At 53.9% G+C, this 16,820-nt stretch overlaps 2 protein-coding genes across 4 annotated transcripts; both read left to right on the top strand.

Moving 5' to 3' along the window:
• The first annotated feature begins 50 nt into the window (after positions 1–50).
• aclyb (ATP citrate lyase b) lies at positions 51–9,062 on the top strand. Of its 2 annotated transcripts, XM_052069351.1 has the most exons (29): positions 51–237; positions 988–1,170; positions 1,449–1,571; positions 2,048–2,110; positions 2,315–2,505; positions 2,604–2,683; positions 2,771–2,901; positions 3,102–3,220; positions 3,314–3,450; positions 3,536–3,597; positions 3,684–3,801; positions 3,924–4,078; positions 4,166–4,259; positions 4,433–4,489; positions 4,958–5,099; positions 5,175–5,343; positions 5,421–5,525; positions 5,596–5,792; positions 5,877–5,958; positions 6,081–6,191; positions 6,372–6,499; positions 6,563–6,656; positions 6,729–6,883; positions 7,009–7,159; positions 7,235–7,378; positions 7,477–7,590; positions 7,718–7,800; positions 7,935–8,011; positions 8,092–9,062. In XM_052069351.1, exons 2-29 carry the CDS (start codon positions 1,012–1,014, stop codon positions 8,184–8,186), a joined length of 3,336 nt encoding a protein of 1,111 aa, XP_051925311.1. In that variant the 5' UTR covers positions 51–237; positions 988–1,011; the 3' UTR covers positions 8,187–9,062. The 2 variants fall into 2 exon arrangements, with proteins under 2 accessions (XP_051925311.1, XP_051925312.1); XM_052069352.1 differs by lacking the exon at positions 4,433–4,489 and having other exon boundaries at positions 52–237.
• Positions 9,063–9,182: 120 nt separating this feature from the next.
• LOC127603239 (integrin beta-3-like) lies at positions 9,183–16,807 on the top strand. 2 transcript variants are annotated; one of them, XM_052069381.1, is made up of 16 exons: positions 9,183–9,471; positions 9,881–9,966; positions 10,075–10,279; positions 10,415–10,667; positions 10,749–10,911; positions 10,997–11,152; positions 11,243–11,338; positions 11,444–11,533; positions 11,643–11,777; positions 12,149–12,581; positions 13,312–13,534; positions 13,629–13,729; positions 13,797–13,916; positions 14,490–14,656; positions 15,093–15,882; positions 16,122–16,807. In XM_052069381.1, exons 1-15 carry the CDS (start codon positions 9,417–9,419, stop codon positions 15,159–15,161), a joined length of 2,352 nt encoding a protein of 783 aa, XP_051925341.1. In that variant the 5' UTR covers positions 9,183–9,416; the 3' UTR covers positions 15,162–15,882; positions 16,122–16,807. The 2 variants fall into 2 exon arrangements, with proteins under 2 accessions (XP_051925341.1, XP_051925340.1); XM_052069380.1 differs by having other exon boundaries at positions 9,184–9,471; positions 10,991–11,152.
• Positions 16,808–16,820: the final 13 nt, after the last annotated feature.

Raw genomic sequence — 16,820 nt, 5'->3', positions numbered from 1 at the left:
ATGTCCCGTGAGACACAGTGTGGGCGCGGTCGGCAAACCGCACGTGACCACAATCGAGCCAATCAGGAGGTCGCATGTCGTCGAACTCAACTCGCCAGATTATGGTGAGACAACGGCCGAGTTTGGCGGCTGCTGGCTGGTTGTCAACGAGCACAAGTCGCCTTTCTCGAGCCGTGTCGTCTCCCCAACAGGTGGCTTCGTCTTAGCTCGGGAAAAGCAGCTGACTTGGTCGTCGAGGTAAGTGAGCGCACACCGAAGCTATCGGCGACGCACTTCGTGGTCGTCGGTTGACGTTAGCTAGCTAGCTTTTGAGACGGCTCGAGGTTAGCGGGCGGGCGTTCGCGTGACGTCAGGGATGCACCTTAAGATTCATGTCATCCTACTACAAACCACAAAAAGATTGCGTTCAAAGCCACTTTCGTTACATTCAAGGCCCCTTTTGTTTTGATTTTCCCTTTGTTCAGCATTGAGTGCAAGTCCCGAAAAGATCCAAACTTGAGGCGAATTATGGACCCGGCATATACGTCCGCTCTCGGGGTTCTCAAACTTCGGTACAGGAGCTGGAATAGTTCCCGCAGTCACTTAAAATTGCTCCGCGCTCACAGTTTTACAGTGTTCCTTCTCACTCGTTTATAGTTTGTTCATGTATCTCATTATACATGTATCGCAAGAAGCTGAAGGCGCAAGAAGCTGAACTTCTTGCGCTTCCTCCCAGACAAGAGCTCAAACACTTGAAGTTGGGCAGAGGCTGAGCAGGTCTGACTGCATTCAGGCAGAATGGCTGAAAACTGGATTGTCAGGCCACTCTTTGTAGTAGTAATAGAAGTGATGATCATTATTTTGGCGTACTTGCTGTGATCTTTTTGTTTGGCGGTGAGTCGGGAGTTTTTTTTGTTGTTTTTTTCAAATGTCATAAGTGTCTTGGAAATCAGGAGTCTGGCAAAGAACGCGATCGCAATCTGAATGACAATTTGGCATCTCTGAAAGGCTCCTCTGCGATCCACCGCCGCCATGTCGGCGAAGGCCATCTCGGAACAGACCGCCAAGGAGTTCTTATTCAAGTCCATCTGCCCCTCGGCGGCTGTGCAGAACCGCTTCCGCTACGCCGGCGTTACCGCCGAGACCGACTGGGCTCGCCTGACACAGGAGCACCCATGGCTGCTCACAGAGGTAAGGAAAGTTGGCAACAAATTGCAGGATGAACCCGGAACGCGGGTGGACCTATTCTACCCCATCTTGACAAATTTTTCAAATACTGTGGTCTGTGACAATATCAATATTCTTTCGTCACGTTTGTTCCTAGCCTTTTCTGTTTTGGAGTACTCAGCCGTACAAAATGGGTTGGTTTACCCCTAAACGGCAGTTTGTAATTCCAACCCCAAAAAATCCATTTTGGAATATTGCCGCGGAGACCTTTTCATTGTTTGCCCTCGTCTGTCTCGCCACAGAGATTGGTGGTGAAGCCGGACCAGCTGATCAAGCGGCGCGGGAAGCTGGGACTGGTGGGCATTGATTTGGACCTGGCAGGCGTTCGCGAGTGGCTCCAAAGTCACATGATGAGAGAAACCACCGTGAGTCCACCGCAGCCTTCCTCAATTCCCGTCCCGAGTTTTTCCATCAGCGCTTTCTTGTACCAAAGCACATCCGAAGGGATTTGGGAGAATGCGACGAAAACGTTCATAACCAAGTACAGATTCTGACGTCGTATTGGATGATGTTCATCCGGACCAAACCCTCAGTTTGCGTTGCTGGGATAACTTTGACCTTTGGGTTTTGGCTGGATTCGGGAATAAAAGGTCATTTCTCAGTTCAAGTCTCTGCGGTCAAGTTAACCGCATTCATCGTGCAGCCCCAGGCACGAGTGTGAATACACCCGGTCGGTCACATGTTATGTAATCTGAGTGGAGGAGGGTGGTCTATTCCGGTCCTCTATACACGCAAACGTGGGACAAAGCGTGTCTGCCCTTGACGCGTCGACACGCGCGGCGGCATTTGGTCATGCGAGCGACGCAATGGTTTGTTGATATGAAGTCTTTGTTTTCAATAGGTGGGCAAGGCGAAGGGCGTGCTGAAGAAATTCCTCATCGAGCCTTTTGTTCCGCACAAACAGGTCATTGCATCACAGCCTTTATTTTTTCTCCTCTTTTGGAAATATTGCTCGGTCAAGCTGTTGCCATCGTGAAAAGTGAAAGGTGCACAACTGCGCCCTTTCTCAGTTTGTCAAATTTGAGCCAAGCGATCCGTTTTGGCCTCGAGGGTCACACGCAAGCATGGGGGAAAAAAGCCTCCGTGTCCTCGTTGTTTTTTCCCGCAGGAGGAGGAGTTTTACGTGTGCGTGTACGCCGCGCGCGAGGGCGACCACGTGCTCTTCCACCACCGGGGCGGCGTGGAGGTGGGCGACGTGGACGCCGAGGCGCAGCGACTGATGGTGGCCGTCGACGGGGAGCTGCGCCGCGATCAAGTGACCAAGCGGCTGCTCACGCACGTTCCTGGCGAGAAGAAAGAGTGCGTATTCAGCTGCGCTTTGACCAATTTGAAGCACCGTCATTGGCAGGAGTTTGCTTGCCTCTCAGCTGATGTCTTTTTTGATGTTGTCCTTGTAGAATCCTGGCCGGCTTTATCCTGGGGCTCTTCAAACTCTACGAGGACCTCTATTTCACCTACCTGGAGATCAACCCTTTAGGTAATTGTCTCCCGATGGCTGCTGAAAAGCAAGGTTGCTCGCTCACGTCATAAACGTGCGAGTGAATCGGATCGCGTTTCGCACCAGTCGTCACCCAAGATGGCGTCTACGTCCTGGACATGGCGGCCAAGATCGACGCCACGGCCGATTACATCTGCAAGGCCAAGTGGGGCGATGTTGACTTCCCGCCGCCTTTCGGCAGGGAAGCTTATCCGGAGGTGAGAAGGTGGAAAGTGACCTTTTTTTTTTTTTAATCATTTTAGCTATCGTGGGGTTGCTTGCGTGCATAAGCTTCTCCGTGTGACGCTAAATGGGAAGTGTCCCATTTGCCTTTAACAATTTACTTGGCAAAATAAAGCGGCGCCGTCACCAGAGAAGCACAAAGAAAGTTTGTTCTTGTGTGGCGCGTCTCTTCCAGGAGGCCTACATCGCTGATCTGGATGCCAAGAGCGGCGCCAGCCTGAAGCTGACCATACTGAACCCTCGTGGCAGGATCTGGACCATGGTGGCAGGGGGCGGAGCCTCTGTCGTTTATAGGTAGACTTTGAAAGAACGTCTCCTTTGATTTACTTGCGGCCCGAGGAGAACGAATCGGGCGCCGCGGTCGACATGTGTGTCCTGCCCGTCCAGCGACACCATCTGCGACCTGGGCGGCGTGGACGAGCTGGCAAACTACGGCGAGTACTCGGGCGCGCCCAGCGAGCAGCAGACGTACGACTATGCCAAAACCATCCTCTCGCTCATGACCCGTGAGAAGCACCCTCAAGGTGCGTTCCTCGTCCGGAGCCGGCGAGCGACTCGGTGCCCGCTCGCGTGACGCCGGACCGCCTTCATCTTGCGTCGCTCCCGCAGGAAAGGTGCTGATCATCGGAGGAAGCATCGCCAACTTCACCAACGTAGCGGCCACCTTCAAGGTGAACCAGGTCCACGGGGCCCCACGGGGCCCGACGGCGCGGATTGAGACTTTGGCCTTTCTGAGCTTTTGCTTTTCTTCACTCAGGGCATCGTCAGGGCCATCAGGGACTACCAGGGTCCTCTCAAGGAACACGAGGTTACCATCTTTGTTCGACGGGGTGGGCCCAACTATCAGGAGGGGCTCAGGGTCATGGGGGAAGTGGGTGAGTTTTTTTTTAAATTTGGTTTGGATGCTTTACAATTATAAATGTAAAAAAAAAAACCAAATGGAGCCTTTGAAATGTGTGTAAAAGCCATTCACTCGTCGTCTTGTTTGTCCGTCCAGGGAAGACCACGGGTATTCCCATCCACGTGTTTGGCACAGAGACGCACATGACGGCCATCGTGGGCATGGCACTGGGACACAAAGCCATCCCCAACCAGCCACCCACGGACGCTCATACCGCTAACTTCCTGCTAAATTCAAGCAACAACACAAAGGTCATTTCAGCACGCTAAGAAGAGGGGGGGGGGGGGGTCAATTTGTGTCCTTAAGTGGCGTCACGTGTCTTTACCTCGGCGTGCCAGACGCCGGCCGGCACAAGGACGGCCTCCTTCTCGGAAGACAGGCCGCGCGATGACGTCACACCCAGCAAAACGTCCAACGCGGGTCTCTCGGCAGGTATCAAAAGTGCTCGCGTCTCGTCTGGCTCTCGTGTCTGCTTTCCTTCATTGATGTCTTCCTTCCACTTTTCCTTCCTTCCTTTTTTTTCTGTGTGTGTGCGTGTGCGCACGACACAAACTGTCCACTCACCCTCGCCTTTTTTTTTCTTTTCCGTGCTTGTTTCTCTTAAGACCCTCTTCATTCATTACCGTGGCCTCTGAAGAATGTGGTCACAGGTGGTTGGAAAGGTAAGTTTCGGGTGCGCCCCCGCCCGCGCTGAGCTGCGGCGTTTCTGCACACGTGCTCCACTTGCCGCGGCAGAGTCACGATCGCATCACGGCGGTGCCTCTCAACACCGCTTGGTTGTCTGTGGCGCCGTTCGAGCTGCGCTTTTTGGAAAGGGAAATCCCAAAGGTTCCACTCGGCCCGGCCGCGCTGAGCTTTTGCATGCGCTCGCATCTGTCGCTGGCAAATGTGGAGAAAATAGTCTTCGAGTTTTTGTGGCCGTTCACAGTGTAAAAATCCAAAGTCATAATTCATCACTCCTGTGATGAATTATCCCTCTCCCGGCCCCTCCCTTCCGATGTCTGCAGAGTGACGTTCCTCTGTGCTGTGCTGTGTGTTCCCTTTCAAGCTTCCTTCTATGACTGAGTACGGAGAGGGAAAAAAAAAAAACCCCAAAGCAAATAATCTGTGTACCGCGTGTGCTTTTTCAGCCAAGGCGAGCACCCTCTTCAGCAAGCGCACCAAGGCCGTGGTGTGGGGCATGCAGACGCGAGCCGTTCAAGGGATGCTGGACTTTGACTACGCGTGCTCCCGCGACGAGCCCTCGGTGACCGCCATGGTTTACCCCTTCACGTGCGTTGCTCACCGCGCAAAAGGCCGCTTGTCGCCGCCGCCGCCGGTCTGACTGGATGTCGATGGATTGGACAGAGGCGATCACAAGCAGAAGTTCTACTGGGGACACAAGGAGATCCTGGTGCCGGTCTACAAGAGCGTGGCGGACGCCGTGAAGAAGCACCCCGAAGCGGACGTGCTCATCAGCTTCGCGTCGCTGCGCTCGGCCTTCGACAGCACGCTGGAGGCCATGCGGCACCCGCAGGTACGGCGAGCGGGCGCCGTCGGGGTCCGACGAGCGCCGCGCGTCAACGCCTTTCCCCCCGCGTGCCCCGCCGTCAGATTCACACCATCACCATCATCGCAGAGGGCATCCCCGAAGCGCTGACCAGGAGGCTGATCAAGATGGCCGACGAGAAAGGCGTCACCATCATCGGGCCGGCGACGGTATTGGACTCGGCTCGGGACGTCTTTTCCCAAGTCGGCGAGCAATGAATTATTCTCGTCTCTCTTCCAGGTTGGCGGTATTAAGCCGGGCTGCTTCAAGATCGGCAACACGGGCGGCATGCTGGACAACATCCTGGCCTCCAAGCTCTATCGGCCCGGCAGCGTGGCGTACGCCTCGCGTTCCGGGGGCATGTCCAACGAGCTCAACAACATCATCTCGCGCACCACGGACGGCGTCTACGAAGGCGTGGCCATCGGAGGAGACAGGTGCGCTCGCTCTCCTCCTGCGCGCCCCCGCCCCCCCAAAGATCTGCGCCTCCTTCACACGGTGTCCGTCCCCCTTGTGTTTAGATACCCCGGCTCCACGTTCATGGACCACGTTCTTCGCTACCAGGACACTCCGGGCATTAAGATGATTGTGGTGTTGGGAGAGGTGGGAGGAAACGTGGCATTTTCTCCACATGCGTTTGCGTGGTTGCAACCGTCTGAATCGGTGCAGTCGGATGACCGTGTCGGTCGGGGGTAATGCTCGAACTACTTCCTGCCTTCATTTAGGTTGGTGGCACGGAGGAGTACGAGATCTGTCAGGGCATCAAGGAGGGCAGGATCACCAAACCGTTGGTGTGCTGGTGTATCGGAACCTGCGCCACCCTCTTTGCATCGGAGGTACAGTAAGTTGGCTGCCTTGGTCAATCACGACGCCGGCTTTCAACGTGACGGGGCGGCAAAACCGAGTCTTGGGTTATTTATTATTATCATTTTAAGAATTAACAAAAGAAATCTCCAATCAAATTGCCTTCTTATTCTTGTTTTTAAGCCCACTCGGTCTTTCCACGCGTTCATTAGGTCCAGTTTGGCCATGCCGGGGCTTGCGCCAATCAGGCGTCCGAAACGGCGGTGGCCAAAAACCAGGCCCTGAGGGACGCCGGAGCATATGTCCCCAAAAGCTTTGACGAGCTGGGTGATGTCATCAGGTGAGAACACCCTCTCCACATCTCACAAGTGTGAATCTCTCTCTGACTCTTCCTGAAAACCAGGACCGTGTTTGATGAACTGGTGGCCAGTGGCACGATTGTTCCCGCCCAAGAGGTTCCGCCCCCGACGGTACCGATGGATTACTCGTGGGCCAGGGTAAGAACGCCATCCGACGGCGTAACCTAGTTTGAGATCCGCAGCGCCTTACCGCACGGTCCTTTTGTCCAGGAATTGGGGCTGATCCGTAAACCCGCCTCCTTCATGACCAGCATCTGTGACGAGCGAGGCCAGGAACTCATCTACGCCGGCATGCCCATCACCGAAGTCTTCAAAGAGGAGATGGGCTTAGGGGGGGTGCTGGGACTTCTTTGGTTCCAGCGCAGGTTGGCTGATGATTTTTTTTAAATGTGTGCGGGTCCACATGCGTCGCTCGTGTGCCGATACTAAAAACGGCTTTACCCGTGATTGCGCGTTGTGATTTCCAAGGAGTGTTTTCTTGGCTTCCAAGGTTGCCTCGCTACGCCTGCCACTTCATCGAAATGTGCCTGATGGTGACGGCCGACCACGGGCCCGCCGTCTCCGGCGCTCACAACACCATCGTGTGCGCGCGAGCCGGCAAAGACCTGATCTCCAGCCTCACGTCCGGCCTGCTCACCATCGTCAGTAGCCGCCACGCGTCTCCCCTCCTGTGGGTCGAGGCCGCCGTTTGAAGCCGCTGCTCGTGCGCGTTCCAGGGGGACCGTTTTGGAGGCGCCCTGGACGCCGCCGCCAAGCAGTTCAGCAAAGCCTTTGACAGCGGCACGCTGCCAATGGAGTTTGTCAACAAGATGAAGAAAGACGGCAAGCTCATCATGGGCATTGGACACCGCGTCAAATCGGTAAGTGGAAAAAAAAAATCAAATCAATTCAAGATGAGATCCCAACTGAGTGGAAATGGAGCGCATAGCGAAGCATTCAAGTCGGCCTGTCGTCCCAGATCAACAATCCGGACATGCGGGTGGAGATTCTGAAGGACTTTGTGAAGCAGCATTTCCCTTCCACTCAGCTGCTGGACTACGCCTTAGATGTGGAGAAGATCACCACCTCCAAGGTACGACCGGCTCAATGACGTTTGCCTTGTAGTTGGCTGTCATTTGAGAATCGCAAAGGCTGCATTTTGCATTGCCTGTTGGATTTGCTTTTATTGTTGTCCCCCCCCCCCCCACCCCCAATCCTAGAAACCCAATCTCATCCTTAACGTCGACGGCTTTATCGGCGTGGCCTTCGTGGACCTGCTCAGGACGTGCGGCGGCTTCACGCGGTAAGAGCAGATGAGCAAAACGTCAAGCGCGACTGCAATGGCGCCCCCCGGTGCTGCGGAGGAGTTGTCACATCCGGGCCAAACGGGAGCTTTGTGAGCATGCCGGCAAGTATCGTTTGTCCTGTGACTTCCAGCGACGAGGCTGATGAATTTGTGGAGATCGGCGCACTCAACGGCATCTTTGTCCTCGGCCGGAGTATGGGCTTCATTGGTGAGTAGTCGCTGTACGGCTCCTCCTTTTTGGCTGGGGAGACTTGACGGGCTCGCCTTTGGCTTTTGTCGTCCTTCCAGGCCACTACCTGGACCAGAAGAGGCTGAAGCAGGGCTTGTACAGACACCCCTGGGACGACATCTCCTACGTGCTCCCCGAACACATGTCCATGTGACACACGTGCGCGTTTCACTCACCCGCGTTTACTCTCTCGCTCACTCGCTGCCTTGGCCAACGTCGGCGGACAAAGAAGTACGGTACATCCCGGTTGACGGTTCAGAGTCGAAGCATTCGGCCTCGTTTTGAATGGATGAAAAGGGGAAGTATACTCTTAGACTAGCAGTTGTGGCCAGAGCACAAAGAAACGGGATTTGGGTGGCTTCTGGATTTGGACCGCAGGGTGAAAGTTTAGTTTCTATTTATGGTGACACCTTATTTATTCAAATGGTGGTTTAGGCCTTCGTTGGGACGCTCCGTCTACGCCTTTTCTACCTTCCTTTCAGGTTTACTTTAGCAAAGTGTTTGTCGGGGCTCACTCTGGTGGTCCTTGAAAGAATCACGGGCCGGGTACAGTTCGGTCATTTCAGTTTTTGGTACGATTTTCAGAGATTTAGTCGCAGCGTTTACATTCACGCCGAATATTCTTCTTTTGAACACGACGACGTTACGGCCTTGTTTCAATATCAGCCGTTCATTAATTGGAAATACTTGCGACTTGGAAAACCACCGGTCTAGTTCATTCGCTTCAAAATGCCTTCCGAGTTCCAACCTCCCTGCGGTTTGTCAAAATCATGTGCCAAGTGAAGACAAAGTCGACTACCGCTCCTGTAATCTTGTAAAAGGAAGGAAAAAAAACATGAATTGCAGCATAGGGAAATGATTCCCAAACTTTTAACTTTAAAATGTTGCTCTAAACCCGAGGTACTTGGGCAACTCGCATAGCGTCATCCTTGTGTTGCTTTTATTTGACTGTGAAAGCGCCTGTTTTTTGTTTGCTTTGTAACATGCTATCGTAGTGGTTTAATAAAGACCTTATTGGTTTACTTTCCAATTGGCCTCATGTGTTAATCATACAGTACTGGATTCAATTTAACCCGAATGTTTTTTTTTATCAATGTGATATTCTTGAATCTTTGTTTTTGGAAAATGTCCATCTCTCCTGTAGCACCTCCGCTTAACATCCGCTAGAGGGCAGTGTGCAATTGACTAAAGGGACTCAATCGGGAGGTTTCAAGCCCACCCCCCTGTTCTTGATGGTGGGACTTGGGGGAGGCTTCAAAACATTTGGACTCGAGTGTGAACGTTTTTCTTGCATTAGTTTTTTTTTTCTTTGCCGGGGTCGGGGGGCTCATTAGTCTTTGCGCTCGGCTGGGTCTCCCCGGAGTGCACGCACCGAGGCAGAAGCATGGACGCGATTTGGATGTGCCTTTGGATCATTTTGGGCTTGTCTGGAACGAATGGTAGGAGGCGATTTTGTCAGCTTTTGACTTGACTCGAAATGCAGTGAAGAGGCACACGTTACCATTGTGAATTCCTATTCGATTTGCCAGTCAACATGGCGTTTTGGTGCGTTTCTTGATGCAACGGTGACCGTCTTGTCATGTGTTTGACATGAAACTACGTCTGCATGGCGAAAGTCTATCGCAAGCATTGTGCTGACATCACACTTCATGTAACCTTCTCTCTAGGAATCTTCCGAACGGGGTGTCGTCATTACATCTCGTTGCAATACTTGCATCAACAAATGCGTAACGCTTGTCGTCCAATTATTGGAGAATATGAGTTTTTCTTTTTATCGCATTCTTTTCATCGTCATAAGTTGTCACGATGTTCTACTCGGGAGTTTCTAATGACGTTTTGCCGCTGCAGGTTCAAATGTGTGCACCTCCAGGGGTGCGAGCACGTGTAAGCAGTGTCTGGCCGTGCACCCCAGTTGCGCGTGGTGCGTCCAAGAGGTGAGCGGCTCCAACTTCCGTTCCCCCCAATCGAACCGGTGTTGTCAAATACGAGGACAAACTTTCTCGACACGGAACGATGACGCCGCCACCTCCTCTTCCCGTCAGGAATTCGGTGGCGGCGAGGCCAGCTCGTCCCGCTGCGACCGAAAAGCCAACCTGGTGGCGGCGGGCTGTGCCGCTTCGGCGGTGGAGTCCCCGCACAGCAGGCTGCAGGTGATGGAGGACCGGCCGCTCAGCAGGAAGGCGGCGGGGGCCGCGCAGGAGGTGACCCAGATCAGGCCCCAGAGCCTCCACATTACCCTCAGGCCCGGTGAGTCAGCACAGATGCTGGAGGGAAACCGCTGCCGTGTCGTGGACTCTTTTGGGTTTCTCCCTTCACTCGACGGGGGTTTGGTTTGGAAACGGCGACGAGGCTCTTCCCGTATGTACTGTACGTCTGTCTTAGACGACGCCAAGCGCTTCACGGTCAAGGTGCGGCAGGTGGAGGACTACCCCGTGGACCTGTACTACCTCATGGACCTGTCGTACTCCATGAACGACGACCTGTACCGCTTGAGGACGCTGGGCAAGGGCCTGGCCGAGGCCATGAACCGCACCACCGCCAACCTGCGCATGGGCTTTGGCGCCTTTGTGGACAAGCCTGTCTCCCCTTACATGTACACCTCCCCCAAAGAGGCCATCAGGAACCCTTGCTACAGGTACGTGGGCGGCGACCGAGCGGGAAATCGGGCCGAACGCCTCGGCTTCCGTCATAACTTTCTTGCGCTTTTGACGGACAGCATCAACGCCACCTGCCGCCCCCAGTTCGGCTACAAGCACGTTCTGTCGCTGACGGATAAAGTGGGCCGCTTCGCCGAAGAAGTGAGGAAGCAGATGGTGTCCAGGAACCGGGACGCCCCCGAGGGAGGTTTCGACGCCATCCTCCAGGCGGCCGTCTGCAAGGTGCCCGGGCAGAGGCAAGGTCAAAATTGGGGTCAAGTGGCCATTTTGACCGGTATCTTGCGATCGGCCGTTGGAGCAGGAGCAGATCGGCTGGCGTCCCGGCGCTTCCCACCTCCTCATCTTCACCTCGGACGCCAAGACGCACGTGGCGCTGGACGGGCGCCTCGCCGGCATCGTGCGGCCCAACGACGGCCGCTGCCACCTCAACTCGGCCAACCTGTACGACACGTCGACCACCATGGTTAGCGTGCGGCGCGCGTTTGTCGCTCGCACTTGGCGGGGGTGCGTTTGTGTGTGTGTGTAGGGAAGTCACCGTGCCTCCTTTCAACAGGATTACCCGTCTCTCGCCCTCATCACGGAGAAGATGTCCGAGAACAACATCAACCTGATCTTTGCGGTCACCAATCCCGTGGTTTCCTTGTACCAGGTCAGCCGGCACTCGGGTCGTTGTTGTTTTGTTTTTTTGCGGCATTTGTCGCGCGGCCTCGATCGCACGAGCAATCTGCCGGCCCTTCCGTTTGTATGTTTGCAGAACTACAGCGAGCTGATTCCGGGCACCACGGTGGGAACGCTGTCCAACGACTCCGGCAACGTCATTCAGCTCATTTTGAAGGCCTATGCCGTAAGTGTTGCCGCACCTTTGCGGCTCGGGGGCAGAGGTGGGGATTCGGGGAGGGAGGTGTGTATGTGTGTGTGTGTGAAAAGATTTGTTCCATCTTGGGCCGCTGCAGAAAATCCGCTCCAAGGTGGAACTGGAAGTTCTGGGCGTCCCGGAGGAGCTGTCCCTCTCCTTCAACGCCACCTGCTTGAATGGAGAAGTCATCCCGGGCCTCAAGTCCTGCTCGGGACTCAAGATAGGAGACACGGTGAGTGAGTCCGAGGCGCCGCCAAAAGTGACTTTGGGCAAACGTAGTCGTCCACATTCTCTTAGCATGATATCAAATGTCTCCTCAATACGATTAGAACTTGAAAGAGTCCCCCCCTCCCTTTGTTTGCAACCTTCCTTGTATCTATTTGCGGTCTGTCTTTTGTTTCTTCCTCTTTTTGTCTTGGCCGCTTCTTCCTCCCACCCCAGGTGACAATTTTGAGCCTGCCCGCATGGATCGTCTCAGGGTTTCATTTTCTCCTTATATGGTCGACCGAAGCAGAAATCGCGTTGCAAATGATGACCGGGGCAGCGTCGTTGAAATGAAACCAAATCGGGGTGGAGTTGACCCCCGTCGCGCTCTTGCCGCAGGTGTCTTTCAGCGTGGAGGCGCGAGCGCGAGCCTGCCCCAAACGGAAGGGAAAAAAGACCTTCGTCATCAAGCCGGTGGGCTTTAAGGACGCGCTGTCCGTCGCCGTCACCGTCGAATGCGACTGCAAGTGCCAGAGCCAGGCTCAGCCGGACAGCCCCAAGTGTCACCACGGCAACGGCACCTTCCGGTGCGGCATCTGCGCCTGCCACCCGGGCCGGCTGGGCCCGCGCTGCGAGTGCGCCGAGGGCGAACGCGGGACGGCCCAGCGGGACGGCTGCGCCGCGCCCGGCGGCTCGGACGTGTGCGGCGGCCGCGGGGACTGCGTGTGCGGCCAGTGCGCGTGCCACGCCAGCCACTTCGGCAAAGTGTGGGGGAAGCTGTGCGAGTGCGACGACTTCAGCTGCCTTCGCTACAAGGGAGAACTCTGCTCCGGTACGTGCCTTTTTATCCGTTTGCCGCGGCGCTCGTCCTGGAGAGGAATCGCGCTCCCATGCGAGGCGTTCGTGTCATCGTGGTCTTGGCCATTTGCATCTCGACACCTCAATGGTATGTTTAGCCTGACTGCCCTGAGCCTCCGCAGGCGCTCTGTATTCCCCCCCCCAAGTGGGACAGATCAACACCAAAATACCTTGGTGCTTACTCACGGTGCGACGCTAAAAATAAAGCCGTGTTTGGGCACATTTGGTGGAAATGTTGCTGTCAGAAGAAGAGGAAGCGTCTTTCTGCTGGTTGGCTCTTTGGTGCGGCGGTGACTCGTTTCTTGTTGGGGTTACGGCGACCGTGGCTGCAACGCTCGCTGCACCGTCACTCGATTGCGAAGACAGATGGGCAAAATAAAAGCGGCACGGCGCCACAGATGTTTTTCTTGAGGGCTGGAATGTGAAATTACAAAAACAAATGAGAACACATCCCCCCCAAAAAGTAGGAACCTTTGCTTTTGGCTTTTTGAGCAGCATGGACGGATTGTATTGTCACCTTTTTCAACAGTTCCAACCGACACATTCTCATAGAAAGGTTTGTTTGTTTGTTTGTTTTGTTTTGTTGACGGTCACGCAAGCCTACTTCGGCTGTAATTCCCGAGGCCGCCGCTAGAGGGAGCCCTTTGGGAGCCGCCGATGTTCCGACGGCATTGTCAATTGTTGCTCTCCTCCTTTCGTCGCAGGGCACGGCGTTTGCAACTGCGGCTTCTGCCAGTGCGCCCCCGACTGGCAGGGGGAGAGCTGCAACTGTTCCACGCGCACCGATACCTGCATGTCGCACCTGGGCTTGCTATGCGGCGGGCGGGGCCAGTGCGTGTGCGGCGCCTGCGAGTGCACCCAGCCCGGCGCCTACGGGGCCACCTGTGACAAGTGTCCCACCTGCCCCGACGCCTGCACCATGAAAAAGTACACGGCAACGTTCGCTCCATTCACACTTTGGGATGCGACCTGGGTGATTTACTCATTGGGGGTGGGGGTGGGGGGTCTGTTTTCGTGGCAGGGAATGCGTGGAGTGTAAACATTTCAAGAGAGGCAAGCTGGCGGAGGACAAGGCCTGCGCTCGCATCTGCAAGGACGAGATTGTGCTCGTGGAGGAATTAGGTGAGGACCCCTCGCCGGGTGCCGGGTAAAAAGGCCTTAACGAGCGGCATTTTGACGTTGCGGCCAGCGCTTCACCATACAAACGCCGTCAACTGCACCTACAAGGACGAGGACGACTGCGTGCAGCGTTTCCAGTACTACGAGGACGCCGGCGGCAAGTCCATCTTGTTTGTGGTCAAGCAGCCAGGTAAATTCGTCGTCCAATAATCGCTTCATTTGTGAGAACAAAGTTCATTCGAAATCATACAATTGACAAACACGAGCACGAACAAAGAGAATGAATACGTTTCAATCCCAACAAAGCGTCCTCGCACTTTGGCCGCTCTCCATTTTGTCTTCTTTCAAGTCATCCGCTAGTTGGGTGGTGAGGTGACGGAGCGGCAAAGGGCCTCGTTTAATGGGGCCCCGAGGGCCCGCAGAGAAATCTCTGGCCTCTAATGACTGCATGCGTCGCGTTTCGACTCGGCATTTGGAGCAGGGAAAGACGCTCAACGTTTACCTCCAACGCGCTTGCGCCCCCGCCGAGCTCGTAAAACATCCCGCGTGCTCCGGCTCCTCTGAGACGCGCTGACTCGGCATTAAGACGGCCAGCTCGGCGCGATGAAGGCGCGCCAGTGAGAAACTGACTTCAAACAAAAAAGCGTATGGGGGGGGGGGAAGTCCGTGTTCTGATTTGACTCGATGTTAACTGTTTGTAATGCGATATACAATTGCCCATTTTCAAAATCCCTTTCCTTTGTCTCCCGACCACCCGCGTCAGATTGTCCCGAGGGTGCGGACGTTTTGGTGGTGCTGCTGTCGGTGGCGGGGGCCGTCTTGTTCCTGGGCTTGGCGGCGCTGCTCATCTGGAAGCTGCTGATCACCATTCACGACAGGCGGGAGTTTGCCAAATTTGAGGAAGAGCGGGCGCGGGCCAAGTGGGACACGGTGGGTGTGTTGTTGTTGTTTCACTGCAGACGGGCTTAAAAGGAGGCACATGATGCAACCCCTCCCTCACAGACCCCCCTTTATCAATGCAATATTTTCTGACTTCCCCATTTAAAATCTGTGAGCTCGCGGTGAACCTTCACATAGCAACAGGTGAAAAGGAGAAAAATGTCGGCGTGTGTGGGGGGGGGGGGCACACACACGCACACGCTGCAGCTGGGTGTCTTTTTCTGATTTGGGTGCCCCGCTGTTAGCCGCCGCAGCGCTACAAAAGGCAGCCAGCGGAAGGCTTGGCTATAAATGAGCTCACGTTAAGTGGCTTTTCCTGCTGCGTGGCTCCTACCGAACGGCAACAATTCATCTCCAGGCGCTCCCTCGGTAAGTTACCGCACATTCGCCAGTTAAAGCTGTGAATTTGTGTGTGTTTCACTTGCAGGGACACAATCCTCTTTACAAAGGGGCCACGTCCACCTTCACAAACATCACATACAGAGGAAAAGACTGACGCTGGCTTGGAATCATTTCAAGGTTGACATGGACTGCCACTGTGGGAAGGCACAAAATCATGTGCAGGTCGCTACTGTCACAAAGCAACAAATAAGAAGGATTGTTAGGTTGTAAATACGTCGGAACCACTTGTGTGGCACTTGATCACAAAACGACCCTCTGGCTTTTAGAAACGTTGTTTTTGCTGAGTGTTTGTCGATGAGGTACATATTAAAAAAAAGTACTGCAAATAATGCATGCGCCTTTGTTCGTTTAGCTTTGACAGTGGCTTAGTGACTGGCTTCTTGAAGGTCTCCCATGAGATGGAAGAGGGTACATATTTGACCACTAAGGTTTTTATCATCTTAAATGTGTGCCTACAGCCTCGTTAACCTGATGGCATAATTGCCTCAGTCATTTTTCAAAAACACAGTCCCGTTGCCTCGATTTAACATTTACACATTACTTTGGCATGGACACAGAAAAAAAAGTTTTTCTTTTGGGGGGTGGGGGTGAAATTGTGACAGTAAACTAAAAAATCCCGAGGCTATTGTGCTAATTGTGCTGTCACGTTAATTTACACGGAACACAAATCTTAACACTCGACTGCCATCTGCTAGCCATAAAGCGCTACTGCACCCTAGTCCGCTTACATACATCAACAATTTCGGGCAACTGTGTTTTACTGTTTAAAACATAATTTCGGAGTGACATTTTTTTTCCTCTGTCACATTTGAATTGTAAGTAAATTTAAAGCTTAATCGTTTTTTTGTGTGTGTACATTTTGAATGTTTCACTTTTCTCCAGGAATTTACAGGACTACGGCTTTATTCCATCCCATAGAGGTCTCGACCTTGAATAAAGTTCTTTGCTCATGTTTAAAATTGATACGCATATACTTTTAAGGAATAAAACCTCTGTACGGTTTTAAAGTAGCACTGTTGGTCATGACAGAGGGCGTTTGTATGTTTTGTTTTAGTTTAGGTGATTGGTGTCAAGAGTTTGAGAATCCAGAGAATCAACTTTACTCCTTGTGGAAGACGGCTTTAAATTGCGATAGACGAAACATTCAAAGGACAGCGCGGTGATGTGACGAGTGCCACCGAACAGGAGAAGTAGGGGGTCGGAAGTGGTGGTGGATCAGGACCATCAATGGTCGAGACTCGGGGGGGTCTCCGGACACCCGTGCGGAGGCACCGAGACCTGGAGGAAACTCCGAGGATCACTTGCCTCTTGCCCGGATGACACCGGCGGCCACCGGCCAGACTCAGCTAGCGTCCGCTAAGCTAACCAATGTCTTCCAAGGAGTGGTAAGAAATGGAGCAAATGACTTGTTGGATTTTTTTTTCATTGCAGCGAGTTTGCGGGACTTGTTAGGGGGTTCTTTTGGCCGCCGGATGGAAGCCGCGGAGCTCCTCAGCTTCGGGCCGTGATTGACAGTTTAAAGAGCTAAACGCTCCCCAGGTGAGACCAACTGGACGGCGAATGCTAACACGGACGAGTGAGGGTTTGCCTCGATAATGATACTTTCGTACCCACGGACCGTACGAACACTTGTTCAACTTTCCGCTAAGTGTTCGTCCAAGCACGGACACTTGTTTTTCAGCTTGTTGTCAATTCTGAAGATGTAAATTAGCATGCTAAATTTCGTCACTGTACTTGTGCACTGGACATTTCG

The sequence above is a fragment of the Hippocampus zosterae genome, chromosome 7 (genome assembly GCF_025434085.1).
Source record: "Hippocampus zosterae strain Florida chromosome 7, ASM2543408v3, whole genome shotgun sequence".
Classification (NCBI taxonomy): Eukaryota; Metazoa; Chordata; class Actinopteri; order Syngnathiformes; family Syngnathidae; genus Hippocampus; species Hippocampus zosterae.
Note: the sequence above shows the minus strand (reverse complement) of the source record. Positions and strands in the feature narration are given on the sequence as shown.

Bases quoted from the DNA above. Each gene is read 5' to 3' on its own strand.
- aclyb (XM_052069351.1), top strand. From the start codon at position 1,012: ATGTCGGCGAAGGCCATCTCGGAACAGACCGCCAAGGAGTTCTTATTC. The intron at 1,171-1,448 runs GTAAGGAAAGTT...GTCTCGCCACAG, and splicing joins ACCCATGGCTGCTCACAGAG to AGATTGGTGGTGAAGCCGGA. The intron at 8,012-8,091 runs GTGAGTAGTCGC...TCGTCCTTCCAG, and splicing joins CCGGAGTATGGGCTTCATTG to GCCACTACCTGGACCAGAAG.
- LOC127603239 (XM_052069380.1), top strand. From the start codon at position 9,417: ATGGACGCGATTTGGATGTGCCTTTGGATCATTTTGGGCTTGTCTGGA. The intron at 11,778-12,148 runs GTGAGTGAGTCC...CTCTTGCCGCAG, and splicing joins GACTCAAGATAGGAGACACG to GTGTCTTTCAGCGTGGAGGC. The intron at 13,535-13,628 runs GTACACGGCAAC...TTTTCGTGGCAG, and splicing joins GACGCCTGCACCATGAAAAA to GGAATGCGTGGAGTGTAAAC.